This window comes from Culex pipiens, chromosome 3 (genome assembly GCF_016801865.2).
Source record: "Culex pipiens pallens isolate TS chromosome 3, TS_CPP_V2, whole genome shotgun sequence".
Taxonomy (NCBI): Eukaryota; Metazoa; Arthropoda; class Insecta; order Diptera; family Culicidae; genus Culex; species Culex pipiens.
The window spans coordinates 103,668,707-103,685,245 of NC_068939.1; the positions used below are offsets into that span (position 1 = coordinate 103,668,707).

General features: G+C 35.4%; 1 protein-coding gene across 1 annotated transcript; it reads right to left on the reverse strand.

The window, feature by feature from the left end:
* Window positions 1-4,389: 4,389 nt before the first annotated feature.
* LOC120422711 (major facilitator superfamily domain-containing protein 6-like) lies at window positions 4,390-14,662 on the reverse strand. Its single transcript, XM_039586236.2, has 11 exons — window positions 14,078-14,662; window positions 13,748-14,011; window positions 8,061-8,294; window positions 7,869-8,004; window positions 7,473-7,808; window positions 7,242-7,397; window positions 6,909-7,178; window positions 6,732-6,828; window positions 6,590-6,673; window positions 6,320-6,528; window positions 4,390-6,255 (listed from the first exon to the last, which is right to left on the reverse strand). Exons 1-11 carry the CDS (start codon window positions 14,221-14,223, stop codon window positions 6,034-6,036), a joined length of 2,154 nt encoding a protein of 717 aa, XP_039442170.1. The 5' UTR covers window positions 14,224-14,662; the 3' UTR covers window positions 4,390-6,033.
* Between the last annotated feature and the right edge of the window lie 1,877 nt (window positions 14,663-16,539).

Here is a 16,539-nt window from a genome sequence, read left to right on the forward strand (position 1 = left end):
TAACATTTTCTGTAGCAAATCCACTGATGCAGATTTTGAGCTATCGAGAAATTAAAAGTGAGAGTGTGTGCGTGCAACATGGAGTTAAACTTTTTGAAAAGCCTTGGTAAGCTTCACAGCAACTGCACAGAAAGTTTAACTCCATGTTGCGATTTGACAGCTCGATATATTTCCTTTGGGTGTAGAGTTATCTAAGCCCGTTTCGTCACTCTTTCATGCACGTCCACTGTTTAAATATGACACATTTTGCCATGACGTTACAACGGATTGACGCGAGGGGAACGACAGAAATCCATTGAGCTCTAATTATAATGATTCCATGCCATTTTGTTTGATTCGAACCGATTTCATAGGATTTGATCGATGGACAAGATTTCAAAGATTGCATCGGATTTGATCGGATTTCTAGGATTTCAATCGATAAAATCCACTTTGACTTACTTCCATTTTAACGTGTATGATGCATGACATTTCTTCAAACGTAAACAATACTTTTTTCCCTCTTAGCTTTTTCCGACCAAAACAAAAACAAAAGGTTGTGTCAAAGGCAGAACCTACTAAAGTTCCGGCGGAGTGCTATACATTCGGTGGTGAAACGGTCTTCTGACTCTGACGGAACCACCAAGTTCCTATCAGGAAGATAAAAAGCCCGCCAAGGAGTACGAAATATACAGCTGGGGGGACGTCTGCCGGTAAGGCCAATCCAGCCAAGAAGAACCGGAACATGAAGGTAGTGGAATTCCAGCAAAAATGTGTGGCTAGGACGGCCACTTCCCAGGGCCAGCGCTGGTGGAGTGGCCACTAACCATCAACTCAGATCGGATTCGGCACAGATAGGATAATGTAAGTATTCGTTAAAATGAAATGTTTTAAAACGCGTTTTCTAACCTCAAAATATCTAGTCGATATTAATGAATGTCCTTTGTTGCAGCAAATCAGTCACTCCCGGAACTGCCGTAGTATCGACAAGTAACAAAAAAGCTTCGACGGGAACATGCAGAACATCCCGGTCATCAGAACAGTATACCCTGTTAAAGAATTGAGTTGATGCTATGCTCACCGGAGACAATTTTGTAGGAGATGAATAAAAACGAGAAAACAATTTCTTTAATTCAAATTTATCGACTTATTGTTTGATTAATGTCTGTCTTTTATTTTGATTACGTTTGGTGATCATTTGAATAAAGCATCCATCGTGTACATTGGTTGGCGTTGCCGTTTTCACCGGCAAGTGAGTTCTTATATGGTGAAATGCTTCTGGACGGAGATTGGCTTGGAGGATTCGGCTCAGATGATGCTGATGCTGAGGAGATTTGGCACACCTCCCTCCTAGATAAATTTAGGCTTTTGAGTTGAAGTTCCTCAAGGAAGACCAGTCTGAATGGTGCATGTTCAGCTGAATAGTTTAATGGCAACATTGACATCGGTTCCGAGCATCATGTCGAAAGATTAGGACTAAATCGTGGATTACTCCGCAATGTCGAATAGATTGGCCTCTGCTTTGTGGTTGCCGTGGACGCTCCTTGTAGTCGGTGAACTGGCGACGGCTTTGTGTCCGACCGATCAAACCTTTCCGAGAGTCCCGGCCACTTAACCCCGTCCGGTTCACAGCTTGCAGCAACTACTGTCGGTTGTAGAGCTTTCATCGTTCTCCAGTATCAATTGGTGGCACTTAAACGCCCCAGTTGGAACCTACAGCCCATATTATCTGAGTCATGGTGGCCCATGGACAACTTTTCGGAACATGCTTCAATTTTCTTGCCATGCTCTAAAAAAAATCAAAGCAATTTTCGTATGTGTCATTTTTGACATTCCGTTTGACAGGTTGCCGATCAACTTCGTCGAGATTTTGGCTTGCTGAAGTAGGATTTGCTTAGCTGAAATCGGATTTGCTTGGATTTGTTGGATTTCACACGCTGAGTCGGATTTAATCGGATTTGAAAAAAAATGTTGAAATTCTACCCAAAATCCAGGATATTTCGCTGAGTCGTTCCCCTCGGATTGACGTTTCTTTTTCCAGTTTTTTACTGTGACTTGGAAATTAAATTTGCCATAAGAATCAATATTGGGCTAAGTAATTAACGTTTCGGTTGCTGTTCTACGAGTGGAGAATTTAGTTCCTTCAATATTTTTTAGAAAGGTTGTGATTCTTCTCTGATAATCAACATAATAAACTAGACTTTTTATGTTTTTAACGCTAAATCGGATGCAATCATTGGTTTTTGAACAAAAAAAGTAAAGCTACTTTTTAGCAGCCGCTGTAGGTACATTTCGTGACGTTGCAACGCAGACTTTTACGAAAAGGTTGTTCAACTTCAGTTCGGAAATTCTCACTGCTGTATCTTTGTGAAAAATTTACCAAGTTTGATCTACCCAGTTGCATTAGACCAGGGGTGACCAAAGTATGGCCCGCGGGCCAAACGTGGCCCGCGAGGTGATATTTTGTGGCCCGCGGACTCATTTTGAATAATCAAGTAAAATGGCCCGTTGACCATTTGTAAAATGATTTTATTTTTTTTTCAAAAAGAAACTTTATTTTAAAATTTTAATGCTAATCTTTTTTTTTTGTTTTTGTAAATATTAAACTAATAATTTATTTTTTTTGTTCTTATTTTACAATACAAATATGTTGTTCAAAAATCTTTCTAATTGAAACATTTTCACACGTTCCAATGTGAGTGAAACTAGTAAATATTGTCAAAATGCTCAAATATTTTGGAAATGTTTATGAAACTTTCACTTTCACTTAACTAAGGTATAAAACTGTAATAAAAGCAAAAATATAAGCATTCCATATTAATTTAAAAGTTATTATGACCAATAAACTGGGCCTCAAACTCACTTTGCACTTAGAAACATTCCACCTTGGGACTCGAACTCATGACAGTTGGATAACGAATCTGATTGACTACCATCTCATTCAGACAGACTAAATTTTGAAATCGGAGGAATAAAGCGGTTGCAAATATAGTTCAAAGCTTTTGTTGTTTAAGTGCAATCAGCTGAAATCCATTTTAAATACATTCCTCTGCGTTTTTAATAATTTTGGGCATGCTTAGGGTTTATTGAAAAAAGCTATGAATTTTAGTGAACTCTGAATGAACAACAAAAAGTGTTTTTCGCTAAAATGTTTTTTTTTGTCGAATCTTACATATTTTAAAAATTATGGTTGCAAATCAAAATGTGTTTTATTATCATTTTTCAACATTTTTTTCATTGAATATCCTGGCATCAATCAATTTTATGTATTTCGTTTATTTTTTTGCCTCTCCTCGACCATGGCCAGAGTTGAAGAACAAAATCTATTTTTAAATGTGTGCATCGGCCTAATTGTTAAATAAAAATCCAATAACTTTTCATTTGTTACAGTCAATTTAAAGACAAAATTATGCCTTAACATAAATTGTTCCAATTTAATGTTCCCATTTTCAAAATATAGAAAAAAAACTTTAAATTTCAATGAAAACACAAGTACATACAACTAAATACCTTTTTTCAAATACCGAAAACAATAATAATATCAACAAAACTGAAGAAAAACTGTCATTTTCCGTTTTCTATTATTTTTCAATTACGAAAATGTTAAAAAAGAGAAATTTTAAGAATACATGTATTTTTTAGTCTTTTAAATTTATAAATCGTTTTTTTTTTTCATTATAAAAAAAAAAAACAAATTTTGTACATAAGGCCCGCAAGCTCATTTGAGCTTCAAATTTGGCCCGGCATCCAAAAACTTTGAGCACCCCTGCATTAGACGGTAAATTTATCCTATTTTCAGGATATGATCAGCTTTGGAAAAATGGTTCCTGAGCACCAGAGATATTTCGGGTTTCCGGTGCTTGAAAATACGATATTTCGGTTTATTGCAGTTTATACTTCACTTACGTCAAAAGTCAGGGTTATAAATGTTGGAATGTTTGTAAAAGTAGGTTTTACAAGCCTTAAACTATACCGAATCCAATCAAAACATCTATTTCGCCATTAAATCAAGTTTTAACATTTTTTCGCTGGTAAACAAGCTCGGAGAATGTGTCATATTATAATTATTGTTGTTAAATATTACAGTGGATTCTGGCCGAACCAAATTCAACCATATTTCGGGACAACCAAAACGTGTGTGTTTTATTTTTTGTTGCATTGCGTTGTGTAGTTTTTGTGTATTCATTAAAGCGCGTTGTTCCTCGAAATAACAAAAAGATTAGATTAGTTTTAGATTAATCAAGTTAGGTTTAAGTAGCTCGATTGTGGGTGTTTATGTCATACTGCTAAGTTTGTACTGAATTACATTCAAAATTACATTTAATGTGAAGTTTGAGAAATCGATCAAGGTTATTTGGATTTGAACAGTAGTGGTTGGTGATAGTTGAAATAATACACCGCATATTCTTACATTTTATTATTTATTTCTTTTAACGAATTTCGCTTTTAGATGTATTACAATTTAGAAGTGCTTTTCATTTGTATGTTTATAATATTGTGAATTATGTTAAGTGTTACATTCATTTCAGTGCTGTACATCATTTCATTCCTGGTAATGGTTATTTATAATGCTTTTTTAATACTTGTCATTTTTTACGATTTCGTTTAACATCAATACTTTTCCATTTCTTGATTCAACTGTAAATACATATCATTGATGGTGATGCTCGAAGCATCGGATTTTATTCAGTCAGTTATACAATTAAGGACAATACACTGCATGCAATTTGTTATCATTTTATTCGAAGTTTCCATCCTGGATTTTATTTTTTATAAACGAATTTTATGAAAACATTCATTGAAGGATACAAATCGTGCAAATGTTGGTAGAAGCTGGGTTATTTTCGGATATTTTCGGCAGATTTCATTGAATTTAGTTAGAAACAGTTTGCATATTTGTAAATATGGTAAATAGTAATTTTCTATCGTTTCATTAAATACTCCAATACTCTGATGCTACATTATATTAAAATTTGTAGTGAAAACTGATATGCTATACGACTCGTTTTAATAAAGCTTTTGCTGCCACGCAATTTGTATACCCTAGTAATGCGTTTGAATATTCATTGTTAAAATAATAACTTTCCTAAATCAGGATGGACGACTTAATTCGTTGTGCAAGTGGTTGAAAGCGTATGTGCAAGTTAATTGGGAGGGGTTTCTGAGCTAAATCATGAAAAGGCAATGTGTAAATGTCACTGAAGTAGTTGGGTTAAAGTAGAAAATTATAGATAGATGAATTTGTTTGATTCTTAACAGATACATATTTGGTTGCATTCTGAAGCTTACAGTAGAGGTGTCATTTAAATAACTTGTAAAACAACAATAACAATCATTTTTCTAATACAGTCTAACTCATAACGTGAATGTTTGTGCCAATCGCTAAGTCCTTTAACAAAACATTACCGTCCTTGTGATAACACAATTTAGAAACAGAGTATTTAGTTATAGATCAATAACAGGTAAGACTAGACTTAGTTCTGAGTAGTTTTAATGTTTGAACTATTAGTAGTTTATTTGTATACCTTAAAAGCTAGATTGTTATTATGCGTGCTAATTTGTTTTATATACTACAAGAATAACACATCATTGAAGGAAAGTTTAGAAGATAAATTTTAGTGACCTAGAATGATTAGGTGGGTGTGTTTAACAACTGAATGATTTGGATGTAGTTTTTTACCGTTGATTTTGGTGTGATAATTTACGATTCCAGCATGTTGATTTCCTCTCTTGTTACAGAAAGTTTAGAGAAACTCGACTTGACAAAATGCATGTTAAGGGTAATGTTTAGAAACTAAACTGCAATCATACAAAATTTTGGCTTTGATTGAAATGCATCATCATTTTTATGTTGGTAAAACATAAGATTTACTTTTCCAATGACGGTAACACCTGAGACACATTGAGTGTTATCAATAATGATTCCAGATACCATACAGGGGAGCACATCTTGCAAACAGTTTCGGTTACGCTCTTTTATGAAAATGGTCGATGAATACTATGAGCCGTTATTTCTAACCCTAGCCTACAACGTGAAATACTAAAGCATTGTGTTTAGTACTGATTGCCTCCGTAGCTGTTATTTTGTGGTGCAGCGAAAGGATTGCGCGGAGCTCCGCCAGGAACATCTAGTGCTCCTCCGGTAGTTTGATAAGTTCCGTATCCATTGTCAGCATTCTGGTTGCCAATCTCATTTAGTCGCGTACTGGACAAAGCTCGTGGAATTGGATTGCTAGGAACTCCGTGAGGAGCCAAGTGTGCCATTTCTTCAGCCACCTTCAAATATTAACCAAAATTTCAGCTTTAATCACTTCAATTGAAACTTGTGCCCAAAACATACCTGGTGAGGATCTTCAGTGGTTGGTATTTCCGAGATGAAACCTTGCTCTTTTCGATAGAAGTTGATAAACACAAATGCGGCAAGTACAAAAATACAAATTACACCGTAACCACGGAAGGTGGCCGTTGTTCCGAAGTAGTTGACAAACATTCCACCAATTACAGCTCCACAACCTCTTCCAAGTCCGTGATGCAGTCCTTGGAGCACTCCTGTTGAAAAAATATATATGTTATAAAGGAAGAATTTATAGAACCTTTGTGAACTCAATACCTTGGGCCGAAGCTCTTAAATGTTGGGGCGTATTGTGAGCAATGTAAGAGCAACAGGCAGCCCAAACTGCAGCGTGGGTAATGCCTAAAATTTAGAAAACAAATAATGCACCTTCTTCTCATTTTATAACAAAGCAATTTACCTTGCATAAACTCAAATGGAAGAACCCACCATGGATTTTTCAGATAGGAAATGTACAAAAATCTCAAAATATTCCCAACCAAGCCAAGGCAAAGAACCTGTTTGAAAATAAAAATAAATTAAGTTTAAATTATTATGAAATCTGTATAATATACCAGAAAATGTAAGCGCCTCTTACCTTCACGTGGCCAATTTGGGTGATCAAACGGAAGCTGAAGAAATACGCAAAAATTTCCGAAATGTGATTAATGACGGAAGCAACGCCAAACAGGGTTGGGGATCCACCGTAGTCTTGAAGGTGCCAGAACAAAAACGTAAAGATGAGTCCAATACCGAATCCCATAAACCAGGCCACAAACAGAAATGAGACGCATTTGAGATCCTTGAATTGCCTTAAGACGGTGACCCACTCGGGCATTTCACGTGTTGTTTGAGCGAACATTTTAGTCTGTGAAGCAAAATAATCATAAGGGTTAAAGTTTTCAAGGATTTACAACAGCAGTATACGCACTTGTGCTCCCAGAGCTTGCGGTGGAGGAGCCGCGCTGGCCATGCCACTGGAAGCAGCCAATGCGGGAAGCTGCAACTGTTCGGCCAACTGATTTTGCATTTGCTCTTCATGAGTAGGCTCTGTGGTAACCTTTTCTGTCTGAGGTTCTTGAGGTTCCTGTATGAAACGTGTTAGGATCAATTTGGACAATCAATAAAATCAATCAATAAATGGCCCATACAACTAACTTACCGAAAAATCATATTTAAAATTAATTTGAGTTGCAGAGATTAGGGCGGCACCCATCAAAACGGAAAATGTGGCAAAGCAAATGGAATAATTTTTCTCTTGTTTTTCCGGACCGCAAGGGTGATCAGGGAAAGCCGTTGAATGATCTAGAGCTATACCCACGAAGAACATTGCCAAGCCCCATCCCAACGAACCGAACATTCTTTGATGCCCGTATCGATCGGCATCCTCTCCAAGAATCGTAATTACTGCCGAATCAGCAAGTGTAATTGCTGGAGCACTGAAGAATTCGCCGATAATAACGAGCAACAAGAGTAAGAAAAATGCTTTTTGAATATCCTAAAATTAAAAAAAAAGATTAGTAAATTCAATTTAAGTTTATGAATATCCCTATCTTACAGCAGTTCTGTACACAATAGACGAAAATAGTGGAGACACCCAGTCACTGTGCAATTTCTCATTAAAGTTATTAGCATAGCTCACACCCAACGGGGATTGTCCGGCTGCAGCGATTGGTCGGGCCGCTCTTTCCACTCTGAACATAAATCAAAGTTTTAATTTATCCACATTCGAGAACACCAAAATTCCCACCTCGAAAAATGGTCCTCCGGCTCGGTATACTTTCCAAACGAAGCCTCCTCCAGCATGCGTTCGTCGATCGAACGCTTCAGTATTCGTGGAACTTGAGGCGTACGAAGCTCAAAGTCGGTTGCGTTCTTTCGCTCGATGCAGCTGGTTGCCGGCGGTTGGATGAATCCCAGAGGCAACGTAAAGATAATCCAAGCGGCCAACGAAGCGAGAAGCAGCATTTTTCCCTTTTTACAGCTGGCGGGAAAAAAAACGGTTGCAATCACAGTTGAACAGAACTTAAAAAATGTGACCATTGCCATTACAATTACATTGTCATACAAATTAAAGCATTTTTGTATGACCCAATCTCACCCCTGATGACGGTAAATCATAAGTAGCTTAAAAAATATTTCTAGAGTTTTTTTAAAAGGTCATATAATAGGGGTGCCCAACCTTTTGGCCCTGCGGGCTATCTTTGGTTTTCCGGAAGCAGTGGCTGGCCGAACCATTCTCAATTATTATTTTTAGTGACGAAAATATAAAAAAAAATCATGGAAACTGGCTGGTACAAATTTTATTTTAAGTTTTTTTTATTTAATAGCTTTGAATTTGCAATGTTTTGAATTTTAGATATTTCTTAATGGTAATAAGGCCGTTGCAAATATTTTTCAAAGTTTATGTCTCCCTCCCCCCTTCAAAATTGGTCCGAAAAATCAGGGGGCAAAAAATATTTTTTCTAAAATCTTCAAAATTTTAATGAAAATAGAAATCAAATCAACTTAAAACAATCTAAAACGCATTTGTCTGCATTTATAATCATATTTAGCATGTTTGGGCTAGATCAAAAGTATTTTGAATTTTTATAAAATTCCAATGTATAGCACCGCAAAAACTTTTTTTTTTTGCAAAAAAAATAAATTTTCGTCGATACTTAGGTTCTTTAGCCGGTATATAAGCCGGGACCGTGGTGTAAGGGTAAGTGTGATTGCCTCTCACCCAGTCGGCCTGGGTTCGATCCCAGAAGGGAAAAAAAAAAATTTGAAGGAAACGTTGGCCCCGGACTAACCTAAAAAAAAGGTAAGGTCGTAAGCTCAGTCCAGGTGTAGGAGTCGTCTCCCTGGGTCCTGTCTCGGTGGAGTCGCTTGTAAACAGTTGGACTAACAATCCAAAGGTCGTCAGTTCGAATCCCGGGGTGGATGGAAGCTAAGGTGTAAAAAGAGGTTTGCAATTGCCTCAACAATCAAACCTTCGGACACCTAGTTTCGAGTAGGAATCTCGAAATCGAGAACGCCAGGCAATGCTGTAGAGCGAATAATTTGATTTGAGTTTTTTAGGCATTTTGGAAACTAATGATTGCAAAACAACTGGGCAAAAAAAATGCATTTTTAAACACTTTGTTCATTTTAAATGTTGAAACCATGGCTCGTAAATTCAATGTTTAAACTTTTTTATTTTTTTGCCAAAAAAATAAGATATTTTTCAAAAAAAATTGAAATCATGAACATTTTATTCTTAGTAAAATCAACAATATGGTACAAATTTCATTGCATTAAATAAAAATAATAATTTTCATCAAGGGTCTCAAGAGCCAGTTATTGAACCTTTTTCAGGGGTCTTCACGGGCCGGATCCGGCCCGCGGGTCGGAGGTTGGGCACGCCTGTCATATAAGCTTTTGTGTTTCATATGTTTATAGGACCTATTAAAAACAACTCTAGATTTTTTAAAGATGTTTTTGGGCATAATTTTCGAGCAGAACTACCTAAATTTAACAGCTGTAACATTAATAGAATTTGTTTTTGTTGTAGGAACTTCATTTTCAGCAAAGTTATACCCAAAGTTGTACAGTCTCCAGTTACTGTTTTGACTAAATAAAACTTTAAAACATGTTTTAACTCGTCAGTGTGATTTAAGTTTGATTAGATAAATGAGGTTTCAATTGTCTAAATTTTGGAAAATGTTTTGAAACCGAGAAAAATCATTTTGGACATATCTCATTCCACCCCAATGTCACTTCAACAGTAGGTATTTTTATTTTTGTTACATAGTTACTTAGGCCGTTGCAAATATTTTTCAAAGTTTATGTCGCCTCCCCTTTAAAAATTGCCTGAAAAATCAGGGGGCAAAAAAATATTTTTTCGAAAGACTTCAGAATTTTAATGAAAATTAAAGTTTAACCAACTGAAAACCAGTTAAAATGCATTTTCCCGCGTTTATAATCATATTTAACATGTTTGAACTCATTTGAAAATTTATTTTGGGGAAAAAAAAATTCCGTCAATACCTCGATGTTTTTAAAACTAATGATTGGAAAGCAACTGTACGCCTGTAAAAATCATTTTAAAACGCTTTTTTCATTCAAATGTTGAAACCTAGGCTTGTAATTTCAATTTTTATATTTTTTTGACCCCCCCTAATAAAGGGACATAAACTTTGCAAATAGTTGCAACGGCCTTATATGCCATTTGAAAAATATGTCTCTGAACATGAATGTAGGATTGGATAAGTCCGATGCAGAGGTGTTTCATTAACTCATTTATGGGACTTCAAACCGAGTTCAATGAAACCGTTTCGACTAAAATCGGTTCAATAAGTGCAAATAAAACTAAGTACCGTCAACTGGGGCAAATTGGGACACATGGGGCGAATTGAGACAGCAGTTTTAACCATGTTAGAGCACAATATTTAGATTTTTCTGGTTGGTTTCGGATAGAACAGACTCAGACCAACAAAATGTGTACATCTATTTCCAAACTTTAAACCAGGGGTGCTCAAAGTTTTTGGAGGCCGGGACAAATTTGAAGCTCAAATGAGCTTGCGGGCCAAATTTACAAAAAAAAAAATTAAAAAAATCTTTATTTTAATTTAAAAGATTTCATTTCTGATATTTAAAAAAAAGGCAATTCAAAATAATAGAAACCACAAAATAACGGTTTTATATCGGTATTGTTGATTTTATTGTTTCAGGTATTTGAAAAAAAGAAGTTTTTATCTGAATGTACTTGTGTTTAAAAAAAAAGGTTCATCTAAAGGCGTAATTTTATCTTTAAGTTAAGTGTGGCTAATGAAAATTCGTTGGGAGCCAGAATTTCAACATTTATTTCATCGAAAATTCACTGAAATTCAAATTATTTTTATTTTTAACCCAAACATGCTTAAAAGATTCTAAATGCAAAGGAATGCATATTTAATTTATTTCAGCTGATTGCACATAAATTTCATTTTTTTAAAGTTTCGAAGTTTTTAGAAAATATATTTTTGCTCCTGGTTTTTTGAGCCAATTTTTTTATAATGGGGGAGGGGTGGGTTGATCGACGAAAGCTTTGTATAATATTTGCAACAAACTTGATCCTCCGATTTTCACATTTTGTCTGCATGAATCAGTTGGTAGTCAATTAGATTCATCATCTAACTGTAATGAGTTCGAATCCCGAAGGAAGTGCAATGTAAGTTCATAAAAGGGTCATTATGACTAGCAAATTAATAAAGAAAACCTATATTTTTGCAACTATTTCAGAATTCTACCTAAGCCAAACTTGAACGTTTTAATTTTTTTCAAAAATGTTTGATGAAAGCTTTGACGATATTTACTAGTTTCACTCACTAAAACGTGTGAAATTGTTTTAATTATAATTTTTTTTTGAACATATTATTTGTTTTCTAAAGTGATTAAACATTTTTTTTATTTACAAAAAATAAAAAAGATTAGCATATATAAGTTTAAAATAAACCTTATTTTTCAAAAAGGATAAAATCACATTACAAGTAGTCAACGGGCCATTTTATATGATCATTCAAATTGGGTCCGCGGGCCACAAAATATCACCTCCCGGGCCACGTTTGGCCCGCGGGCCATACTTTGGTCACCCCTGCTTTAAACCATTAAGTGCTCTAAACACTGCACTGATTTACAATACAAACTTCAAGGACTTAAAGGGAATCGTGGTCAGAATGAGCTCAAATTTGGAATTCAGCCTAGTGACGGGTCAATCTTTGTTGATCGATTTAAATCAGGGGTGACCAAAGTATGGCCCGCGGGCCAAACGTAGCCCGCGATGTGATTTTTTGTGGCCCGCGGACTTATTTTGAATGATCATGTAAAATGGCCCGTTTGACACTTGAAAAGCAATTTTATACTTTTTCAAAATTAGAATTATTACATTTTTGTTTATAAAAATAAGATTGATATTTTAATCCCCATTTTACGACACAAATATTTTGTCCAATAATCATAATAATTAAAACAATTTCACACGTTTCAATTTGAGCAAACTAGTTAATATTGTCCAAACTTTCATCAAACATTTTTAGAAATATTTATAACAGGTTCGAATTAGACTTTGGTAGAAATCTGTGCTAATTGCATAATAAGTATTTATTTCATTATTAACACCTAAACTCCCAAGCTCGAGAAAAAGGGGGAATTTGTATGGAAATTCCCCCTTTTTCTCGAGCTAGGAAGTTTAAAAGTTAATGAGAAGTCATAATGACCCTTTTCATGAAATGACCATCAAATTTACTTTGCACTTAGAAACCTTCCCTCGGGATTCAAACTCATGACAGGTGGATAACTAATCTAATTGATTACCATTTGATTCAGGCAGACAAAATGTTGAAATCGGACGAACAAGGCTGATGAAAATATTTTACAAAGCTTTTAATAATTGGATCGAAAAACTAGGAGCAAAAAAATTTTTTTTTCAAAAACTTCAAAATATCAAGGAAATTTACGTGCAACTTGCTACTGAAATCCATTAAAAATGCATTCCTCTGCATTCAGAATCATTTTGATCATGGTCGGATGGTTGAATTTTGGTTTGTTTTCGATGAATACGTGTTATTCGCCAAAGTTTTTTTTTTTTCGTCGAGAATAAAATCAACATTTCTGATAAAAAAGTGACATTTTGTCTTTTATATTGTTATTTTTTATTAATGAAAGTGTTTAAAAAATAACGGAAATTTCAGACAACTTCAACCTATTTTTTTTAAATGGCCTTTTATGTAAATTTGGCCCGCAAGCTCATTTGAGCTTCAAATTTGGCCCGGCCTTCAAAAACTTTGAGCACCCCTGGTCTAGATGATTCTAGAACTTTGCAGAACTTAATTTGATCAAATCTGTAATTTTTGCGATCAAAAACATCGTTCCAACTTTTTTTCGCGTGTAAAAAGAAATTCGCCAAAAAATCCACGGAAGCAGTATTTTTAAAAAAGGCGGAACGATGTTTTCGGTCGCAGAAATTACAGATTTGTTCAAATTAAGTTCTGCAAAGTTCTAGAATCATCTAGACCATCTAGACTCTAGATGATTCTAGAACTTTGCAGAACTTAATTTGAACAAATCTGTAATTTCTGCGACCGAAAACATCGTTCCGCCTTTTTTAAAAATACTGCTTCCGTGGATTTTTTGGCGAATTTCTTTTTACACGCGAAAAAAAAGTTGGAACGATGTTTTTGATCGCAAAAATTACAAATTTGATCAAATTAAGTTCTGCAAAGTTCTAGAATCATCTAAACATCCTAACAAATCACTGTAAAGAAGAATCATCTTGATTGGTTGAGTTAGGTCCGAGAACCAGCGAGTTGAAGTTACCGTTCCACCTTTTTTGGAGCCTTGGGCGTTGGAATGTTAAATAAGAAGTTTCTTTTCCAATCATAACTTTGAGCCTTACTAGCGAAATTGTACATTTCCCCTTATGTTTATTTTACTTACCGATCGGCGTAGCTACCCCAGAAAGGTGCGGACAAAAACTCCACAAACGGTCTGGTTCCGATGAGTAGTCCGCACTGGCCAGGATTCATGCCCATTTGCTTGAAGTAAACTCCCATCAGTGGAAAAAGTGACCCGAACGCAGCATAGAAGAAAAAGTAAAAGGTTTTCACGGGAAGCAGCTCCTGGTCCACGGATCCGCACAGCATCTCCAAAATATCGGACTTTCCTCGAATCTTGTGCGTCGCTTCCTTTGCTTGTGGGTAGCTGAAGAGGATGTAAAGAGCAATGTGATGTGTGCTAGTCCGCTTATTTTTAAATAATTTTACGTACAGATTAGGGTCAACCTCTCCCATTGCTTCCGGGTCCACCATTGGCCTGGCGACCCCTTGAGGTTGCATTGGAATGTTTTGTTGTTGTTGTTGATTATAATTGCCATATTCATTCCCACCGTAATCGTTATTTGAGAATGGCTGCATTTTTAGGCTGAGCAATCAATAATTTGCAGCTTCGTTTCACTAACAGATGATTTTAGGAACCTTGTTCACCACTGAGTACTCAACAGCCGTTGTTAGTTTTTGGAGATTTTTTACAACCTTGGTCTCATCGCTAGTACATTATTTAAACAAATTGTGAGTACGAGTTTCGATGGAAAATCACTTTTCATTTCACTAGAACCAGTGACATAACATATGCAGATTAAGATTTTGTGTCCTGGTTTAGGTTCTACCACTTTTCCAATAATCTGACACTCTTTTGTAATGTTCTGCAACGCGTATCGAATCCCAAACTCTTCTCAAAGCTTTTTCGACCCAAAATAACTTTTTAAATGGTGTAATCTTATAACAAATGAGATATTTGTAGCAGCTTGAAAAAGTGAATTTCACTAAGCACAAAAGGTACAGGATCAATAAGCACAATACTTGCTTTCCCTGATCGATAAATCCTGCGAAATATATCGTTTGCATTGCGCATGACCGTCGAGCACGTTCTTGGCTTTGACAGCCAGTACTGTCGTGGTGACGGATTTTTAAACTGTTATTTGGGGTGAACAGTTTATTGAGACGCTGGTTAAACGGAAAATCTAAAAAAAATACATTAATTTTAAGGCCAAAATTTCGGTGAAATAGGCAAAATATTGTTTTTCTTTTTTGACAAGACTGCTCGCCGGGTCCCCAAAAGATTAAATATCATCAGTCGTTGCAAAACCAGGATACGGATTTTCTTTTTGATTAAAACGCTTAAACGTATTTACTTATAAAACAGAATTTATTTCATTATTATATTAGCTTAGCACTAAACACTACATCTGCTGGGTTTTTATCTGGCGAGTAACTTAGCAATAAACATAATCAAAAAGGTGTCTTCAAATCTCGTTCAGTCAAATATGCGAGCAATTCAGTATTCGTTTTACAATCGAACAAAAGCTTGATTGCATATGGTGTTGCCTTCGAATATGTTGTGTGTATGTGTAATTTTTATCTACATAGTTGAAATCCAAAAATATGTACCAGGTGTCAGATTAGGAATGGTATATGGCAAACTGTCCGTTTTGCATCTTAAGGATCTATTAACTATAACTTAGGGAGCGTTCTTTTATTACGTGACGCGAAAAATCGGACTTTTAGACCCCCTCCCCCCCTCGTAACAAAATTTCCATACAAATTTTAAAAATTTTGTATGGAGCGTAACACGGCCTCCGACCCCCCCTCCCCCCCTACTGCGTTACGTAATAAAAGAACGCTCCCTTAGACTCTTAACATGATGATAATTATAATGAAATCAAACAAATTGCACAGTTGTACAAAGATAATAATTTAGTTACAAACAAATTTCAGCAAACAGAATCGATTGGTGTGAAGACGTTTGAAAAAATATCATTTTGTTGTAAATAAGTTTTAGTAAAGGTGCCAATACAAATGCTTTCCCAGGAACAAAAGTTAACAATTGTGATTATGTCAGTTCTACAAAATAACTTCCAAAAACATTGTGAATCATGTATTATTTGAGGGTGTGTTGGAACTCTTGTTCAATTTTGAAAACATTGTTAATTTTTAGAGGTTTTTTGCAAAATATCTTATAAACATAGGAAATTCCATATCTTATAGGACCTTTTCTTGAATAGTGACCATTCATAAACCACGTGGCACGTGTCCCCCCCCCCCTTGAAGTGTTCACGTGGATTATGAATGGTCGCATATAAAAACGGCAAAAATTGCTGTTGTGCTGTCTGTGGAGTTTAAAATTTTTGGATTTGGAGAACATATGGTTTTTGCATGATCCTTGAATTTATTTTCATGTTTAGTTTTGTTGTATCTTTTTTACAATCTTACCTTTTAATGCATGGCAATTTCGCGGTTATCGCGAAACTAATATTTAAAAATAATTGTTTCCTGGATTTAACTTTTACAATTCTCGCATAAATTTTCAAAAGGTCCTATGCACATCTACATAGTAAACCCATGGCGCTTAGGTTGTTTTGAAAAAAAAAAAGTAATCTAGAATGTATGGTTCCAATGTTTGAAAATTGAGGTTTGGATGAAAATCTGAATTCTTGAATGTTTTGATAGTCAGCCTTACATAGTTTGAGCTCGATTAAAAAATGCGATAACGAGTCAGTTTGGGATGGAATGACCCCTACAACTGATTGAATCAAATTAAAAAAAATAATAGGTAATATTTCGATGCCTCTGTGCTCTCTTCTACTATGTTTGCTGGGATTACTACCTAGTTAGCATTAGAGAGCAAAGAGGCATCGATTTATTAAAATGAGGTTCTATTTTGTTTAGCGAACT